Source organism: Alosa alosa, chromosome 9 (assembly GCF_017589495.1).
Source record: "Alosa alosa isolate M-15738 ecotype Scorff River chromosome 9, AALO_Geno_1.1, whole genome shotgun sequence".
Classification (NCBI taxonomy): domain Eukaryota; kingdom Metazoa; phylum Chordata; class Actinopteri; order Clupeiformes; family Clupeidae; genus Alosa; species Alosa alosa.
In genome coordinates, this window is record NC_063197.1 from 34021541 (window position 1) to 34043658 (window position 22118).

Here is a 22118-nt window from a genome sequence, read left to right on the forward strand (position 1 = left end):
AAGCCCGCCCATCGACTCCATACACAATGTGATTGGCCTGACCAGAGTTTGCTTTTCCAGCTCGCAAGCCGATGGACGCACACGCAACCAATAACCCGGAGGAACCACGGTCTCAAAACCATTAAACAGAACGCACAAGATGAGATGGATGATGACTGCCGAGGGCCACACAGCTGCGTGCACCATAAAAGCAGCACGAGACACAGAGGTCAGGAGCCACCAAGGAGCTCCCAGCACGTGACCGCCGAGATACTCGCTCTCATCACATTACAGGCAGGTGGTCAGAATGCCACACAGCCCTTTCATTCCACCTGGACTCCACGGCCATCGTGCTTCCTGTCAGAGAGCTGGGAGGAGTACGGTGGGGGAAGAGGGACAAACAGGGGTCACGGGGAGGACTCACCTCAGATGAAACCAGAGATTGGGACGGATTCACAACCACCTGTGTGTCCAGAACGTCACCACTGTGCTGCAGAGTCCTCTGTCCTGCACACGAGAACAAGAAAAGCAGGGAGGAAGGGGAGAGAGAGGGGGAGAGAGAGAGAGAGAGAGAGAGAGAGAGAGAGAGAGAGAGAGAGAGAGAGAGAGAGAGAGAGAGAGAGAGAGAGAGAGAGAGAGAGAGAGAGAGAGAGAGAGAGTTATTGAAATGTCAGGGATATACAGGAGCTACAGAAAGTTGTAACAAATATTAATGCATAAGCGACTGATGAGTGCATTAACGGGTCTGTCCCTTCACCATACTTACAGCACACTGACCCCAATACACAGGACATTGTCTCATGAGGAAGCTTCTCCAACACACATATTGCACACTGCCCTATCCCCACATACACAGCACACTATCCCATCTCCCCTGTCATCCCCCCAATACACACACCAAGAACCCTGGCAGTTGGGTTAGCCCCTTGAGCCGTGGATCTGCCCAAGGTTTCTTCCTTGGTAAGGGAGTTTTTCCTTGCCCCTGTTGCTCTTGGGTGCTCCTTGTTGGTGCCCCCCACCCAATCCCAATCCTCCCCCACCTTTCTTATGCAGCCCTTGCCACTTAATCTACTAAACCCCTCTTCTACTGCACTGCCCCCCATTAATGCACAAATAGGATGACACCAGACATAATTTCACTGCATTTCTTACTTCCAGTAACTATATGCATGTGACAATAAACTTCCTTGTATCCTTGCCATGCCCTTGAGAGATATAAAAAACAGGAGTCAGGTGGAGCCGTAACAAGGAGAAGGTGTTTCTGTATCAGGAGCTGAATATCAGATTAGATTTCAGAGTGTTTTTCATGCCATTGTTTTATTTAAAAAATGTTCAAAATGGCGCTCACGTGACATGGGCCACGTGACATGGGCCACGTGACATGGGCGAATAGGCACCTAAACAGAGCAAATACCAAAACACTGTTGCTAAGGCAACAGCTACCAACAACCAATCGGCAGACAATGCACAAGGACACATGAGTTCTTAGCGCATGCTACAAAGCTTAGGTAAGTGGATCAGAAATGATCTCAAAAAGGAGGCAAGGAAGATCTGCCCAAACCATATGTCAAAAATCCCTCTGTAAACATCTTACAGTAAACCATTTGGACCCAGCATACTCCTTGGCCTCAGACAATCTTCCCAAGAGGCAAACAGGCCATCTGACCAAATCAACGGTTTCAGTCTGATCAGGCTAAAAAGGTGGTGCAAATAGACAGCAAACTCATTTCTGTCCAAAAACACTGATGGCAGGATATTCAGGCATGACTGACTCAAAAACACAGCACATACATTGGCCATGGCTTCATTGTTCAGAGTTAGCATTTGTGGGCTCTGTTTAGGCCATGTATTAAAAACGGATATCTTTGTATGAAATACCAGCATTGCTCTAATCGAGTGGTTTCTAGGTCTACCAAGAGCACAAGAGAAGCATTCACCTTGAGAAAGATGAGTCTTGTGTCAAAGCCAACAGAACAGCCTTCAATAAAAGCACTCGTGACACACACATAACACAGAGTCACATGCCCCATGGTAACACACACACACACTCTAATTTCCTACTAAATAACCCTATTGATAACACTCTCTCAACCAATAAAGAATCCTGTTGATAACACTATGTCAACCAATAAAAATCTGTGGAATTCACTACGAGAGCAAAAGACCCTGTTATTTCCCTGATCTTAGCATTCTCACTGCTCACCAGAGAGGGGCAATAAACCATCCATGTTCTTCACGTTCCCTCTGCTCACCAGAGAGGGGCAATAAACCATCCATGTCCTTCACGATGCCACTGCTCACCAGAGAGGGGCAATAAACCATCCATGTCCTTCACGATGCCACTGCTCACCAGAGAGGGGCAATAAACCATCCATGTCCTTCACGATGCCACTGCTCACCAGGAGACACACACCGAGCTGGTTAGTAGTGTCCATCTTAAACTTGACCCCGCCCCAAAGCCATTAGCGGAAGGTCAAGGGTGAGAGTGGAGGCAGATTACAGTGAGGTGCCGGGGTCAGATGAGGAGACGGCCAATCGGATGAGACATCGTGCCAGCAGCAGCAGATGACTCACTGTATAGCCACTACCACACCACTACCACACCACTACCAAGCATCCACAACACTTTAGCTTTTCACCAAAACTGAGATCATCTACTACTGTGTGGCCCACTAATAAAAAAAGTGATGACTACCATTTTAACTTCACAAAGTAGCCTACTTGATGACTGAATAATTAAATCACTTCCTGACATCCACAAGACCTTTACTTACTTTCATACATCCTATCCATTACTCACTAAACTTACTTACTAGAGATTGATAAGAAATTGAGAGCATGTACTGAAAAATGACAACAACCCTACCATTTAAACTTCATAAATTATCCATATGACTGAATAAGTTCCAAATAATTAGGTAACTTAGAACCTAGTAATATCTCTTGAGTTGCTGTAACTCAACCAGATGTTCCCCTGGAGCTAGGAGAAACAACTACTTTGGACGCATTCAGTGATTTAAAAACAAACAGCAGTACTTTAAAGTACATTCTGTAAGCTACAGGAAGCCAGTGCAGGATATAAGTAAGTATGACTTGAGCATGTATAAAACATAGTTGCTGTAACTCAGCAAGGTGATAGTGCTAGTAGACATGATGAGCGCAGCTCTGTTACTGAATCAAACGTTTTCACAAGCAGACAGGAAACCGTGGTGGGCACAGAGAGGAGCATTATGGGATAGGCTGCAGCTGTGGTCATCCACGGAGGACCATACCGAGCTCCTGATTGGATTAGGGCTCCATTAAGGAAGTTAAAGGGGCATCTGGACACTCGGAGGTAATGGCCATGTTCAGCGCGCCACACACACATGCTGGCGCACACACACACGGCCGTGTGTACGCTGACAAAGCACATCTCTCAGACGAGCTCCATGTTCAGTGCGCGCACACACACACACACGCGCGCTGGCACGCATACACACACACACACGACCGTGTGTATACTAACGAAGCACATCTCTCAGTGAGCTCCATGTTCAGCGCGCACACACACGCACACACACGACCGTGTGTATACTGACGAAGCACATCTCAGACAAGCTCCATGTGCAGCTAGTCGGTGTGTGTGTAATTATGCTACAGCACCTGGACTTCAAAGAGACCTCACAGCTATACGATCTTAAGGGGGAGGGGCGTTACTACATGGCGAATTTTCCCTGTTTGATAAAAGTCAAAGTTAAGTTTACTAGTGCTACTTTATGTCTGATGTTTTTTGTCTATACTTCAGTGGCATCACATGTCATTAACATGTGCACAGGCCCATGACGTCATCATCATGTAAATATGGCCCACATGGGCAGAGTTCCCACTTCTGGGGACAGCGGATCTGGCCTTGGCTTTGTTGTCATGGGGAGAGATCTGGCCTTGGCTTTGTTGTCATGGGGACAGCGGATCTGGCCTTGGCTTTGTTGTCATGGGGACAGCGGATCTGGCCTTGGCTTTGTTGTCATGGGGACAGATCTGGCCTTGGCTTTGTTGTCATGTGTATATATATCTTTATATTATCCATATGACTGAATAAGTTCCAAATAATTAGGTAACTTAGAACCTAGTAATATCTCTTGAGTTGCTGTAACTCAACCAGATGTTCCCCTGGAGCTAGGAGATATATATATATATATATATATATTTGTGTGTGCATGAGTGTATATGCTTGTGTGTGTGTGTGCATGATGAGTGTATAGATTAGTGTGTGTGCGAGTGTGATGAGTGTATATATCTGTGTGTGTGTGTGCATGATGAGTGTATATATCTCTGTGTGTGCGTGAGTGATGAGTGTATATATCAGTGTGTGTGTGTGTACATGAGTGTGATGAGTGTATATATCTGCGTGTGTGCGTGAGTGAGTGAGTGAGTGAGTGAGTGAGTGAGTGAGTGAGTGAGTGAGTGAGTGAGTGTGTGAGTGTGTGAGTGTTGCATGATCATGCTGTGGTGATCTAAATCGGTAACGCACGCCTGAGCTCTCTGTTGAGACAAAGCTGCAGCTGGTGTCGCCTCATTTCTCTTTATAAAGCACTCATTTGTGCTCCTGACACCCTTAGACACACACGTGTGTGTGTAACAGAGTGTGTGTGTGTAACAGTGTGTGTGTGTGTGTAACAGAGTGTGTGTGTGTGTGTCAATACTGCAGCCTCTGCTCACTCCGACTCCTCATGGCCTGCTCTTAAGTCACTATAATTAAAGCATTGGCTAGGTACGAGCACGACACACACGCAGCATGCACGCGAAATGCAGGCGTAGAAATGTGGGTGGTCTTCACAAAATGACTCCGTCATGTCTCAACACTGGCTGCGTCTGGTGCTGTGTGTGTGTGTGTGTGTGTGTGTGTGTGTGTGTGTGTGTGTGATATATTTGGGTTCCTTATCATCACAGAATCGGCAAAGATATGTGTACATATATGGTTTGTGTCGTTAGGTTGGTGTGTTCCTAGTCTATTTGTGTTTTGTGTGTGTGTGTGTGTGTGTGTGTGTGTGTGTGTGTGCGCGCGCGCGTGTGTGTGTTAGAGTAGAAAAGCAGTCATGCATGGCACTATAGAGAGAGCGATCACACACCCAGTGCCCCCCCCCAAGCTCTTTTGGTCCTGGCTGGCATCTTCTCCCCTGGGGGCTACAGAGCCACTCACACACACACACACACACAGGTCACAGACACACACTTACAGATACTGTACACACACACACACACAGATAAAGTGAATTACAACAGGATACACCCACACACACATTTTCATTCACACACACACACACACCAAAGATACACAGATACTGTACACAGTAAACATATTCACACTAAAAAAGCAAACTAAAACAGCCAGGAGGATACACACACACTTTCATATCTCTCTCTCTCTCTCTCTCACACACACACAGGCAAACAGTTGAGCACACTGCACAGCACTTCTCTATTTGTCAAAATACGATGATCCAGCAATCAGGACATATTAGCAGGAAAAACTGCAAGGTTCACACACTGCCACTGCTTGTGACATAGCCTTCAGTGGCAGTGTGTGTGTCTGTGACACACTTCAGTGGTTAGGGCCTTGTCAGCATTAAACTCATGCTGAAGGGAAACCTGCACAGGAGAGGAGAGAGAGAGAGAGAGAGAGAGAGAGACCTGCAGGAGAGAGAGAGAGAGAGAGAGAGAGAGAGAGAGAGAGAGAGAGAGAGAGAGAGAGAGAGAGAGAGAGAGAGAGAGAGAGAGAGAGAGAGAGAGAGAGAGACAGAATCACATTCACGGAGACTTGACTGCACCCAATCCTGGTGACTGGGGGGGGGGGGGGACTTGACTTGGGATGCCTCACCAGCCCCCTCCTAACCAGCCACATCCAGATGCAGCACAGCTCTCAATATTTAATATGGACTGCCAACACACACACACGCTGGCGCACACATGTGCTGACAGCCCCACCCTTTCCTGATAGCTGTGATCTCTGTACATGGAGGTTGTGTGTGTGTGTGTGTGTGTGAGAGAGATCATCAGTCCACTGGGGAGTCATGATGGCAGCAGCTGTTCTCTGTATACCGGAAGCTGATACCCCCCCATTACAACCCCGAAAACCAGAGTCAGCGCTGTGTCTGCAACATGGGCAAACCACCAGCTCTCAGTGGGGCACGCACACACACGCGCACACACACACACACACACACACACACACACACACCAGATTCAATTCAAAACAACCTGATGTTTTCCGTTTGAACATACAAAATCCACAGGAAGGTGGATGGTAAAAGTATTTATGCGTATAACTACAGTGAGTATTATGACATTTAGACCTCTGCACTAGGGGTGTAAAGGTACACAGAAGTCACAGTACGGTTCATACCTCGGTTCGGACATCACGGTTCGGTACGAGTTCGGTACAATGGAGGGAAAAGCTAAACAAAAATGCAAAAAGCAAATTTTATTGTGCATGTCTCAGGCTGTACCACCTAGTGTCATGTGAGCTATCTGCAACAGCCTGAAGTGTGTAAGATGTAAACAGACTCCATCTGTAACTTGTAAACAAAATAAGATAATCAGCTATAAAACTAAAAATAGGCCTACAGCATCTCTTATTTCTGAAAGTGCAAATTACATAGAATAATGATTTTTAAAAATCCACTTAAGCAAGACCTTCAATATCCGTGTTTAGTTGTATATGGAAGGGTCTACAATTTGCCTCAATATTTTTCAGTGTGTGTACAGTAATAATCTACTAACTGTGAAAATATCGCATTATTTTGTCTTTTATAAAAAAACGAAATTGCTCCTTTAATTCCATAAAGACTACAACTAGAAGTCACGTGACTTTACCCTTTGATGTTAACTCACCGTAGCATGATTTGTTTATTAGCCTGGTTCGTGGTTAGCTTTGACACTTTCTTTTACGGTCTATGCACTTAACACTGCCAGCTCCTCGTGTGAGAAGTTACAAGTTACCCTAACATACAAGGTAATTACCACGCGATTTACATAGCTTTCTGTCATTACGAAATCATTTTAAGCCATAGGTTTTGGCCCTATTTGTATCCAAAGGCTGGTGAAGCGCAAAGTTTTTTCCTCGTTTCAGTGATTGGTAGCCTAGGCTACATCATCTGGGTGATGGCGTCGAATATGTGTAGCATGTTCGATATATTTCCACTCACATAACGTTAGCCAACAACTGCTGAACAACGCCGACACACAGATTCATCTTATCCACCACTCTCTCGCCTGTACTACTGTAACTGAAGTTCTCAAACTTGCAATCTTAAAGAGACCAGCAGGTCCTCTAACTCTTGTGGGTCGCCACCTTCACAGCTGCTGGCTCAACCAATCACTTCACTGTGTCCAATCATGACACTCAGCTCATCCACTCACCCCCTGGCTAGTAGTGGCCATGCTCATGGGAGAGGCACGCCCAGGACACAACTTCCTGTTTTACATCCTACAGTCGAGAGGGACGCAGATGGATGGAGAGATTTGACACAGTGTTGTGGATGAATAGTCCAGCTATGACACAGTGTTGTGGATGAATAGTCCAGCTATGACACAGGGTGTGTTCGAAACGGGAGACAGCTGCCTACTGCCTCCCTCCCTACATAGAGAGCTGTCTCACTAGACATGACTTTGGATTAAATGCATCTTTTAAAAATGAGCGTGGCACTCTAGAATCTTTGGTTAACACTCACGGTATGACGTTAGCAAAAGGCCTGACGTTAAACTAAATTAGCTTACGTAAGCTAGCAGGCTAACGGTATAAATTAGTTTTACGGCCAGCAGATATCAGACCAGACGCTATTACTGGTTACAACAATGGCATAATCAGATAGTAAATTGTTTATTTCTCATTCCTAATCTGCAAATCTAAGCAAAATAAGATCACACAAATTACATTTTAAACAGATTCAGCAGCCATTACCGATGTCATCCGCCATGTTTGTTTACCTTTCACAGTGCCCCAGACGCTGCCGCAAGGGATTATGGGTAGGAGGGAGCATGAAGTGTGCATCGATGCTGCCTCAAAATTAATGTTATTTGGGAATTCTAAGATGTCTTAAAAAAGGCAGCGAATTTGTTTTTTCGGCTGGAACCGCACTTGCTGCCTTGCTCCCCAGTTAGATATCTTAAAAAGCAGCAACTTTGCCCGTTTCGAACACACCCACAGTGTTGTGGATGAATAGTCCAGCTATGACACAGTGTTGTGGATGAATAGTCCAATATGACAGTATTGTGGATGAATAGTCCAGCTATGGGCAGCCATGTAAACACCCACCCTCAGTGTGTGCGTGTGTATGCGCGTGTGTGTGTGTGTGTATGCGTGTGTGTGTGTGCATGCGTGTGTGTGTGTAAAGTTACATGCATGCGTGTATAGTATGTGTTGGGCCGCGTCGCGGCACAGTAATGCACAACCACGTGTATGTACTGGCATGTGTGTGTGTGCGTGCAAAAGCATGTAAACACCCTCTCTCAGTGGAGTGCGTCATCCTGACTTGAAGCTGACGCCAGAGCGCACACACACCACATCTCTACCAAACTGACGCAGATTTTTATATGCGTAAGCAGACAGACACATACACACAAAGCTTCATATTATATCTGACACACAGACACACAAACACACAATGTAACCCAAGCTTGTATGGGTCAACATGTCAAAGGCTCTTTCTGTGCCCTCCTGTGTAACGGCCTGATAACTGCTAATGTCCCGTATAATCACTGAAATGTGACGTTAAAGAGGGAAACTGAGATGGAGCAGAACACACACACACACACGCACAGACACACACGCACACACACACAGAGACACACAGAGACACACACACGCACAGAGACACACACACACACACACACGGACACACACACACACACACACACGGAGACACACACACACAAAGAGGGTGTTCTGTAATGGCTGTTGTGTGTGTGTGTGTGGGGGTCGCCTGCTGATCTGCTGATGTTAGTGATGGCCCCCTGACACAGTGTGTGCATTGTGGACATGACATGAAGTGGTCCTCAGAGAGCGCCATGTGTTTGCCCAGGGTGCCTTTGTGTGTGTGTGTGTGTGTGTGTGTGTACAGGGTGCCTGTGGGTGTGTGTGTGTGCCCAGGGTGCAAAGCAAACTGTGTAAAGGCACCAGCGGTCAGAGCAGCTCCTGGGGTCTGCAGGACTGACGCAGCTGTGAAAGCCCAGATTGCTCACAGCACTGGGACTGGCAAGAGCCTGCCGGCACCCGCAGAGAATGTATATATACTTTTTTTTTGATCCCGTGAGGGAAATTTGGTCTCTGCATTTAACCCAATCGGTGAATTAGTGAAACACACACAGCACACAGTGAGGTGAAGCACACACCAATCCCAGCCGCAGTGAGCTGCCTGCTTTCAACGGGCGGTGCTCGGGAGCAGTGAGGGGAGCAGTGAGGGGCTAGGTGCCTTGCACTCTAAGGGCACTTCAGCCGCTGCCCACTGGTCGGGCTCGAACCGCAAACCCTCCTGTTACAAGTCCAGAGTGCTAACCAGTGGCCCACGGCTTCCCTCTTCTTCAACTCTAGTGCTCAGGTGTGTGTTTGTAGGGTGTTGGTGTGTGTGGTGGCTGTGTGGTGCTGTGTGTGGCAGGGCAGGTAGGTGGGGTTGTGAGGCAAGGCTTCGCGCAGGTGGGGTAAGGCGCTACAGTGTTTTGGGGTGTGTGTGTAGGTGTTTTGTGGGCATGTGGGCGCTGTGAAAAGAACAGATTGAGCTGGAGGCGAGGGGGTAGGAAGAAGGGTGGTAAGAAAGTCAGGGCAAGTCATTCACCCTCATAGCACCAGCACCGACTGGAGAACCGCATAGAACACCAGAAACGGCTGGCCAACTGCATAGAACACCAGAACTGGCTGGCCAACTGCATAGAACACCAGAACCGGCTGGAGAACCGCACAGAACATCACTATCAACTGGCCATTCGTGAGTCGTATACCAGACCTGTCAGAACAGATTGTGCTGAAGGGAAGATGGAAACGAGGGGACACACACTCACTACAGACACACACTCACTACAGACACACACTCACTCACTACAGACACACACACACACACTACAGACACACACACACACACCAGACACACACACACACTACAGACACACACTCACTACAGACACACACACACTCACTACACAGACACACACACACTCACTACAGACACACACACACACACACTCACACTACAGACACACTCACTAGAGACACACTCACTAGAGACACACTCACTAAAGACACACTCACTAGAGACACACACACACACACACACACACACACACACACACACACACACACACACACACACACACACACACACACCACAGACACACACACACACACACACACACACACACACACACACACACACACACACACACCTCACACAGACACACACACACACTCACCACAGACACACACACACACACACTCACACACACACACACACACACACAGACACACACACTCACTAGAGACACACACACACACACACACCACAGACACACACACACACACACACACACACACACACTACAGACACACACACACTCACTACAGACACACACACACACACACAGACACACACCTCACAGACACACACACACACCTCACAGACACACACACACCACACACACCACAGACACACCACACAGACTGCACTACAGACACACACAACACCTCACCACTGACACAACACACACACACACACTCACTACAGACACACTCACTACAGACACACTCACTACAGACACACTCACTAGAGACACAACACACACACACACTCACTCACTACAGACACACACACACACTCACTACAGACACACACTCACTACAGACACACACTCACTACAGACACACACACCACACAGACACACACACACACACACACACACACACACTCACTACAGACACACACACACTACCACACACACACTACAGACACACACACTCACTACAGACACACACACACTACAGACACACCACACACTACAGACACACACACACCACTACAGACACACACAGTCACTACAGGCACACAGTCACTACAGGCACACACACTACAGACACACAAACTACAGACACACACACTACAGACACACACACACACACACACACACACACACACACACACACACTCACTACAGACACACACTCACTACAGACACACACACTACTACAGACACACACACACACACACACACACTACAGACACACACTCACTACAGACTGCATTAACACACACACACCTCACTACAGACACACTCACTACAGACTGCATTAACACACACACACACACTCACTACAGACACACTCACTACAGACTGCATTAACACACACACACACACACACTCACTACAGACACACACTCACTACAGACAAACACTCACTACAGACACACACACACCACTAGACACACACTCACCAGACACACACTCACTAGACACACACTCACTAGACACACACTCACTACAGACTGCACACACACACACACACACTCCTACAGACACACACTCACTACAGACACACACTCACTACAGACACACACTCACTACAGACACACTCACTACAGACACACACTCCCTACAGACACACACTCACTACAGACTGCACACACACACACTCACTACACACACACACTACACACTCACTACAGACTGCACACACACACACTCACTACAGACACACACTACTACAGACTGCATTAATACACACACACACTCACTACAGACACACACACCACAGACACACACACACTCCCAGACACACACACACACACACTACAGACACACACACACACTCACTAGACACACACTCACTACAGACTGCATTAATACACACACACACTCACTACAGACACACACTCACTACAGACACACACTCACTACAGACTGCACACACACACACTCCCTACAGACACACACTCCTACAGACACACACTCCTACAGACTGCACACACACACACACACACTCACTACAGACACACACTCCCTACAGACTGCATTAATACACACACACACACACACTCACTACAGACACACACTCCCTACAGACACACACTCCCTACAGACGCTTTAATACACACACTCACTACAGACACACACTCACTACAGACACACACTCACTACAGACCGCTTAATACACACACACCACTAGACACACACTCAGACACACACTCCCTACAGACACACACTCCCTACAGACGCTTTAATACACACACTCACTACAGACACACACTCACTACAGACACACACTCACTACAGACACACACTCACTACAGACACACACTACCACAGACCCACATTTAATACACACACTCACTAGACACACACTCACTACAGACACACACTCTCACTACAGACACACACTCACTACAGACCGCTTTAATACACACACTCACTAGACACACACACTCACTACAGACACACTCACTACAGACACACTCACTCTACAGACACTCACTACAGACACACACACTCCCTACAGACGCTTTAATACACACACTCACTACAGACACACACTCACTACAGACACACACTCACTACAGACCGCTTTAATACACACACTCACTAGACACACACTCACTACAGACCGCTTTAATACACACACTCACTAGACACACACTCCCTACAGACACACACTCCCTACAGACACACACTCACTACAGACACACACTCCCTACAGACGCTTTAATACACACACTCACTACAGACACACACTCACTACAGACCGCTTTAACACACACACACTCACTAGACACACACTCCCTACAGACACACACTCCCTACAGACACACACTCCTACAGACACACACTCCCTACAGACACACACTCACTACAGACCGCTTTAATACACACACTCACTAGACACACACTCACTAGACACACACTTACTACAGACCACTTTAATACACACACACTCACTACAAACACACACTCCCTACAGACGGTTTTAAGACACCAGGCTGCTTTAAGACACACACACACACACACACACACACACACACTCACTGAACTCTGAGTTTAGAGAGGGTGTGTTTTAACGCAGGTCTAACCGAGTATGTGTCTGATTGTGACACATCTGCCCTGGTCCCTACAGAGTCAGCCTGAATGGGGCAGTGAGGGGCATCAGCCTGAATGGGGCAGTGAGGGGCATCAGCCTTAATTAGGCAGTGAGGGCATCAGCCTTAATGCTGTAGGGAACAGGGCAGTGAGGGGCATCAGCCTTAATGCTGTAGGGACCAGGGCAGTGAGGGGCATCAGCCGTAATGCTGTAGGGACCAGGGCAGTGAGGGGCATCAGCCTTAATGCTGTAGGGACCAGGGCAGTGAGGGGCCAGTGGCAGCTGTCAGCAAACACTCGTTAATCAGACGAATTCTGCAGTGGCCATATCACACCACACCACACACATGCCTGAGCATGTGTACACACGCACACACACACACTTTGAGTACATACACCACCACAACACAATAGTGTTAATTTTGTCACCTATTTTTAATTTAGTCCTAGTCTTAATCTTGTGACGAAATGTCCTTTTAGTCTTTTTATCAGATTTAGTCATTCAAATATCATTTTGTTAGTCAAGTTTTTAGCCTAATTAAAAGTCTCGGCCATTTTAGTCTAGTTTTAGTCAAAAGAAAACTAAAGGTATCTTAGTCTTAGTCAGTTTTAGTCAACACATTTTAGTCTTTTTATAACAAATTATTTCTGATTACCATTTGAGTCAAATAGTGTTTCACACATCTCAATTTTCCAACAATATTGTGTGTCCACAGGGCTACTCATGTTATAATTACTCATTCTGATTTTGTCAGTCAGTATGTTTACATGCATTAGGTAAGTCGAAGCTACAGTTATAGCCTCGGGCTGGGATTTGACCATAGACAGTAAAAGATTTGACTGGACCACTGTCATATTCAGAGACCAGTGTTTCTCAAAGTGTGGTCCTGAATCACTGGTGGTCCCAAGCTATCCCAAGTGGTCCGAGCAGACGGGGTAAAATATAATATAGATGAGTTGTTTTGCAATATTGAACCAACTTGTATGTAAAAACAGTTCTACAACACTGTCTATGTAAGATATGCCAGTTTAAATCATACAGTATGAATCCACACACAATAAGCAAAGTGCAAAGACAATATTCAAGGTGGTTCAGTGAGTAGGCCTATAGTGTAGACTAATTATAGGCTACTGTTGAAGTAGGTATAATCTTTTTTTTTTTTAGCTAGGGTTAGTTAAGGGTCCTGAAACCGAAAAAGTTTGAGAAACACTGTCAGAGACCAGTATTAATGTTTTACCCGCCTCGCTAGATGGCTTATATGCGCAAACACAACACATTCCCCAAACAGACTCCCATCTTAGCCATAGCTAACTCTTGCTAGCTTAACTTTCCATATTAGCTTACTTGCTAGAAAACTTTGCATCATCAGTCTAACTAGTTAAATAGTTGACATTACATGATGAACATTTTCGTATGGACATTCTGGGGATGTTAATTTGTATGAGAGAAGCTTCAACTTCTAGGTATGTAGCATTGTGGCATAAAGCTTAGGTAGTTATCTTGCTAACTCTAGCAGAAATCTCCAGTGTTCTTGTTCCATGTAGTTTCGTGTTGCAGCCACAGGGTTGCAGCAACAGCACGAGACTAGCCTACAGGAAAGCTGCTAGATAGATAGATATGAACTCATTCGGAATATTTTGAAAACGTAACAGCTAGATATTCTGTCTTCTTTATTCTTTGTAGACGAAAAATGAAGAGAGATTTTATCTTAGTTTTATTTCATGCAAACATTTTAGTCTCGCCTTTTTCACAACAATAATGCATCTTTAAGATAGTCTTAGTCAGTGTTTCAGGACATTACTGCCGTCTCGTCATCGTCTCGTCTTAGTCATGAAAAAAAAGGTTGTTGACGAACATATTTCCTCTTGTCTCGTCTGACGAAATTAACACTACAACACAACAAGCACATGCCTGAGCATGTATGCATGCGCGCACACACGCGCACACACACACACGTTAAAGTAGATGAATGCGAGATTATGGTGCTTGCACACACTAATATGGTTACGTGCACACACACACACACACTCACAGGCACACGTACACACACACGGATTCATGTCATCAGCAGGAATCTACTGTACACTGCGCGCATGCGCACACCCACTTACACACACAACTGACAGACACAGACAGAGACACACACACACACACACACACTACTAATACACACACACACACACACACACACTCCAACAGACTACTGATACATTTACCACACACACAGACCTCTAACACACCCACTGCTGGCCCCACACACACACACACACAAACACAAACACACACACAAAGACACACTTCTGAGAGCCTGTAGAAAACAGACTCCCTGAAAGGCGTTGACCTACTTTGCCAGTTGAGGATCGCAATACTTTCATACATTTCTCCAGCAGACACTAGTGTGAATGTCTGTCTGTGTGTGTATATGTGTGTGTGGGTATATATGCGTGTCTGTGTGTGTGTGTGTGTTGAGGATCACAATACTTTCATACATTTCTCAAGCAGACACTAGTGTAAGCCAGCAGGAAACCAGCTCCTGCCGTGTGTGTATGTGTGTGTGTGTGTGTGTGTGTGTGTGTGTGCGCGCGCGTGTGCATCTCTCCCTCTCTCTTTCCAAGCTGAACACAAACAAAGACGGGGGCAGGAGAACTATGGGAGAGTGTGTGTTGGGAAAGGAGTGTGTGTGTGTGTGTGTGTGTGTGTAAGGGAGAGAGTGTCTACGTATGTAAGTGTGAGGGTGACTATGTGCTCGAGTGTGTGCACGTTTTTCTCTGGAGTCAGTGTCACCATGATACCATGAGTCATTGAGGGCTTGCACACTTCCAGACACACACACACACACACTCGAGCACATAGTCACCCTCACACTCACATACATAGACACTCTCTCCCTTACACACACACACACACACACACACTCCTTTCCCAGCACACAATCTCCCACAGTTCACCTGCCCCAGAGTGTGTGTGAGTGTGTGTGTGGAAGTGTGCAAGCCCTCAATGACTCATGCTGTCATGGTGACAGTGACTCCAGAGAAAAACGTGCACACACACACGAGTTGAAAATGAAAGGATCCCTGAAGACCAGCATAGGAAACACACACAGGCATGGTGGAACTTGCTGGAAGTCCGAGTCACCGAAGTGAAACCTCACACACACACACACACACAGGCAGTCACACACACACACACACCACTTTGAATGTGTGAGGGGTGAAACAGACTTTCTAATCCTTGACCCCCCCACACACCTCCTCCCTGCCCTCAGCTCCACCAGGGGGCATCAGCTGGTGTGTCCTGTGTGCCAACTGCAGGATGAACCCCCTCACCCATGACCCAGCCACTATGTGTGTGTGTGTGTGTGTGTGCGCTTCTGCTGGGATACATGGGAGCTTCTGCTGCGAATGTGTGTGCGGTGTGTGTGTATATTTGTGTGTGTGGGGGAGTAGGTCTGGCGGCTTCTGCTGCGAATGTGTGTGTGTGTGTCGATGGGGGGGGGGTTGTAAAGCCGATTGACGGGACTTTCCTTAAAGGCCGTCGTTAATCACTGGTCAGCTTACACTGAATCTGGGGCGGATAAGGCAGAGAGAGAGAGATAGATAGATAGATAGATAGATAGATAGATAGATAGATAGATAGAGATAGAGATAGAGATAGAGATAGAGACAGAGAGACAGACACACACGCAAAAGTAAGTGTGGACCAGAGGGTTCAACATCAGTTTACTACCTCAGAAGTGTTTTCTTTTTCTAATATCTGATTTTAAAGAATCTACACCAGCACCAATTCCATTAGGACCCACACCCTTAATTCTGAGCTTAAAAGGCGCGGGCACACACACACACACACACACGCACACACACCAGTGACACACATGTCAGGAACTCAGCTGCGTGTCAGGAGTGTGTGACGGGAAAAACCCACAGGATGGAGATTTGTGGGATATCAGCTGCTCCATCAGCTGTTCAGGACACACACACAAACACACACTCACACACTCATGCACGATCACAAACATGCATGCATGTGCACACATGCACACAAAAACAAAATATTATACATCCACAAAGTGTGCACACACACACACAGACACGATGGTAAAAATGCTCCAGTCCCCTGTGTTTTGTGGTACTTTCCCAGAATGCCCGGCGGGGGGTTTGGCATGGTCGCCTGGCGGGGGAGAGAGTTGGCATGATGGATCTGCTTGCCCACCACAGCCATGTCTCCCGTGCCAGCCTGGTCTGTGGCAGGGGCGCTCGAAACCCAAGGCTATTGTTTCGGTTTCGCTCAGACGCTCACTTCTGGAGCCAGGACTGCAGGGTCTGAAATTAGAGAGAAGCGCTCTGGCATTCTCCAAAGCCACATCCTGAACGGGAGCCTGGGCGCTCCATAAAAGGAGAAATTAACTCCCAGTGATGCTAGCGCTAGCACAACACAACGGCACGACATCACACAGCACACTAACTCCCAGTGATGCTAGCGCTAGCACAACGGCACGCCATCACACAGCACACTAACTCCCAGTGATGCTGGCACAACACAACGGCTTGCCATCACACAGCACACTAACTCCCAGTAATGCTAGCGAGCGCTAGCACAACACAACGGCACGCCATCACACAGCACACTCACAACCAGTGATGCTAGCGCTAGCACAACACAACGGCACGCCATCACACAGCACACTCACAACCAGTGATGCTAGCGCTAGCACAACACAACGGCACGCCATCACACAGCACACTAACTCCCAGTGATGCTAGCACAACACAACGGCACGCCATCACACAGGACACTAACTCCCAGTGATGCTAGCACAACACTACGGCACGCCATCACACTAACTCCCAGTGATGCTAGCGCTAGCACAACGGCACGCCATCACACAGCACACTAACTCCCAGTGATGCTAGCACAACACAAAGGCACGCCATCACACAGCACACTCACAACCAGCCCTCTGGTGAGAAAGCAACAAGTCTGGGGTGTATGGTATGTGTGGGAGTGGGAGTGAGTGATAGAGAGGGACAGTGTGTGTGTGTGTGTGTGTGTGTGTGTGTGTGTGTGTGTGTGTGTGTGTGTGAGAGAGGGACAGAGGTGTGTGTGTGTGTGTGTGTGTGTGAGTGAGAGAGAGAGAGAGAGGGAGGAGGGAGGGAGAGACGGAGAGACTGGGTGGGTGTAGCAGGCCAAAAAGGGACACCCTATGGAAATAGACTTAATTAAATTACTGGGATAAAAATGGCCGACATTTCAGTCCATCACACTTGATCAAATGGCCTTCAGGGACAGACTGTGGGCGCCACTTTTGACATACCTTCATCACTTCATCAGAGTGTGTGTCAGGGCAAAGCTCTTCTATTACTCGTGTGTGTGTGTTTGTGTGTGTGTGTGTGTGTGTGTGTGTGTTACAGTTGACTGGTGCTACAGGCAGCAGACCCTTAACTTTCTCATTGTGCGTGAAGTTGTGCTAGTGTGTGTGTATTTGTAAATGTGTGAAGGTGTGCTAGTACTGAAAATGTTGTGAATCAGCCTCATTTCTGTAAATGTACATACTGGGTACTTCTTATGGTCATCTGTGATTTTTGTACCCATGTGTACCCTGTGTGTGTCTCTGGTCTGTATGCAAGCATCCTTTGTTTATCTTTGAATTCAATAAAAACTTGTCTAGAGGCTTTTGCTCATCACCAGGTGTGAAATGTTAATGTTAGTAGAACAGCATGTGTCCAGGCCTCTGAGGAACTTCCCAGGAAAGGGGGTAGTTTTAATTAAAAGATAATAGAAGCTGACCAGACCTGATGAAGGCCTAATCCTCATCCTCCCTTTCTATTGCATATTCAAACTGGGTTGGACCTAGAGGTCACTCCTTCTTTTGTTTGTAACATAAAGTTAGTAGACTGTTTCTGTATAGTCAGAGAAGTGAGAGAAGTCAGAGAATACTGAGAATCTGGTGAAATCCATGATGGGGTGAAACAAACATGTACTTCTCTCCCTTGAGGGCCACTGGCCCCTCATTGAAAAGAATAAAGCCTGGATCCTGATCTTGCATCGTCCTGATTGAGTCTTAAGAGAAATATGGTAGTAAAAATATACTATCAGTATGTGTGTGTTTGAAGAGGTGTTTGTACTAGTATGTGTGCTAGTATGTGTGGTGACTGTAGGCACGTCTGAGTGTGTGTGTGTGTGTTAGTTTGAGAGAGTGTGTGTGGGGTGAAACTGACCTTTGACTTGGTCGGAGAATAAGGCGGAGTGTCTGGAGATGAAGAGCTTGAGCTGCTCGTCCAGGTTACAGGCCTTCAGGTCCACCCCCCACGAGCGCAGGCCTGCCAGAGCACACAAGGGCACGTCAGCAAAGTACACTACGGGGTGTGTGTGTGTGTGTGTGTGTGTGTGTGTGTGTGTGTGTGTGTACTGGGTAGAATGCCGGTAGCACTGTGGTCAATTATTTATGCTGCAGCTTTCAGCTTTCACTGGACAGCTGATGGAGCCTCCACTTACACCCAGCAGCACTGCAGTCAGGGAGAGAGACCCACAGAACCCACACATGAGAGGGAGCCGTGTCTACCAGACAGCCAAATCATATGGGAGAAAGGAACCAATGAATACCAGAGAGACCGGTGCACATGGGACAAAGGCTGATTATGCACAAGAGAAAGAGATGGTTGCCCTCCAGACAGGGAGCCAGGGTCCAGACATGGGGCTACTACAGCATGTGGGACAAAGGTACCAATGTGTATCAGAGCACACAGAGATGGAGAGATAGAGAGATGGAGGGATAGAGGGATGGAGAGATAGAGGGATGGAGAGATAGAGGGCCACCACAGAGGGGATCTGAGCACAGCACGCGATAAAGAGCCAGCTGCCCATCAGCCCCTGTGATCACACACACACACACACACACACAGTCTTTCAGTGCAGAGGAGATTGAGACGGACAGGTGTCCATCACAGAGTGACCGAGATACCTAATAGAGCTCAGAGGAGACCAGCCGATACCTAATAGAGCTCAGAGGAGAAAGGGACCAGCAGGCGTCTGTCAGAGCAGGAAAGAGAGGAAGAGAGACAGAGCAGGAAATAGAGGAGGAGAGAGAAAAGGCTCGTTTCTACCGGCGCACACAGAAGAAAGGGATCAGGGTCTGTCAGAAAAGGACAGGACAGGAGAACAGGACAGACGTCAGGCGGCCTGAATCTTCCATTACTGCAGAACCTCAGGCTCACCACACACACGCCACCCCAAACACGAGTCAGATCAGCATGAGACAGACCTCATCACACACACACACACACACACGTGTCAGATCAGCCTGAGAGACAGACCTCACCACACACACACACACACACACACACACACACACACACACACACGTCAGATCAGCCTGAGAGACCGAGACCTCACCACACACACACGCCACCCCAGACGTGTCAGATCAGCCGGAGAGACTCCTTCTCGCTGAGAAACAGAGACCTCTTTTTCAAAGCACACACACTCACACGTTTCAAAGCACACACACTCACACACTCTGCTTAAACCTCTGATCAAAACAGCACACTCTGCTTAAACATCTGATCAAAACAGCACACTCTGCTTAAACCTCTGATCAAAACAGCACCTCTGATCAAAACAGCACACTCTGCTTAAACCTCTGATCAAAACAGCACACTCTGCTTGGCCTGAGTGTTAAACCTCTGATCAAAACAGCACACTCTGCTTAAACCTCTGATCAAAACAGCACACTCTGCTTGGCCTGAGCATTAAACCTCTGATCAAAACAGCACACTCTGCTTGGCCTGAGCATTAAACCTCTGATCAAAACAGCACACTCTGCTTGGCCTGAGCGTTAAACCTCTGATCAAAACAGCACACTCTGCTTAAACCTCTGATCAAAACAGCACACTCTGCTTGGCCTGAGCATTAAACCTCTGATCAAAACAGCACACTTGCCTTGGCCTGAGTCTGCTTAAACCTCTGATCAAAACAGCACACTCTGCTTAAACCTCTGATCAAAACAGCACACTTGCTTGGCCTGAGCATTAAACCTCTGATCAAAACAGCACACTCTGCTTGGCCTGAGCATTAAACCTCTGATCAAAACAGCACACCTGCTTGGCCTGGAGTTAAACCTCTGATCAAAACAGCACACTCTGCTTGGCCTGGAGCTGAGCATTAACCTCTGGCACGACCTCCCTCTGTGGCACCGCACCTATAATTGGCCTGCTTCGACCTCAGTCCAATGGCGTATATAATTCTCAACAAGCCTCAGTCCCCACATCCTGTAGCCCCCATTAAATCCCGACTCCATATGATTTAGCAGCAGGCTTAACATGCCAGAGCTCAGTATTAACGTCCACTCAGACCAGCTCCAGCATCTCCTGATGGCACCCTGGAGAACCAGTGACCAGCACATCTCGCTTTGAGCCTTTTCCACTACAAAATGCATGCATCTCTACTCCAACGCAACACATCTGTCTGTCTGTGCATCTCTACTCCAACACAACACGTCTGTCTGTGCATCTCTACTCCAACACAACACGTCTGTCTGTGCATCTCTACTCCAACACTTCTGTCTGTGTCCAGTCCAACGCAACACATCAGTCTGTGTGTCTAGTCCAACGCAACACTGCAAAAGGGTCAAGCAGAGGGCTAGTAAACTTGCAAACGTGCTTGCAAACAAAACAGATGTGCACCTGCTCTCTCTGCCTGTGTGTGAGAGTGTTTACCTCTCTGCCAGATGTGCTCTCTGTTTCCCTCCGAAAATAATGTGTCTCATTAAGTTCATTAAACAACAACAGACTTAGAGACTCTGCCTTGAAGCAGGTCACGGAATACTGGGCCATTGTTTGTGTGTCGCCCACGACAACAGAGCTCTATAAATAGCGTCAGCAGCTGACTGCACAGCAGATGCTCCGACACTGTGGCCTGGCAGGGACTGGACAGCAAATCAGATTGAGGTCTGAGAGTAAAGTGCAACTGTTAGAGGGCTTATCAGTTTGACATTATGCCGGGAACACGAACACGAACACAGCCACACACACACACACACACACACACACAC

General features: G+C 47.3%; 1 protein-coding gene across 2 annotated transcripts in view; it reads right to left on the reverse strand.

Moving 5' to 3' along the window:
* The window catches only part of map1sa (microtubule-associated protein 1Sa), a 42138-nt gene that overhangs the window by 8220 nt on the left and 11800 nt on the right, over nt 1-22118 (reverse strand). Inside the window, exons 2-3 of one of the 2 annotated variants that reach the window (XM_048252782.1) lie at nt 19288-19389; nt 404-486 (exon numbers count right to left, since the gene is read on the reverse strand). In XM_048252782.1, the coding sequence (XP_048108739.1) occupies nt 404-486; nt 19288-19389 (185 nt within the window). Of the gene's footprint in view, nt 1-403; nt 487-2182; nt 2244-19287; nt 19390-22118 lie in introns of those variants that run through there. The other variant, XM_048252783.1, reaches the window with a different exon arrangement.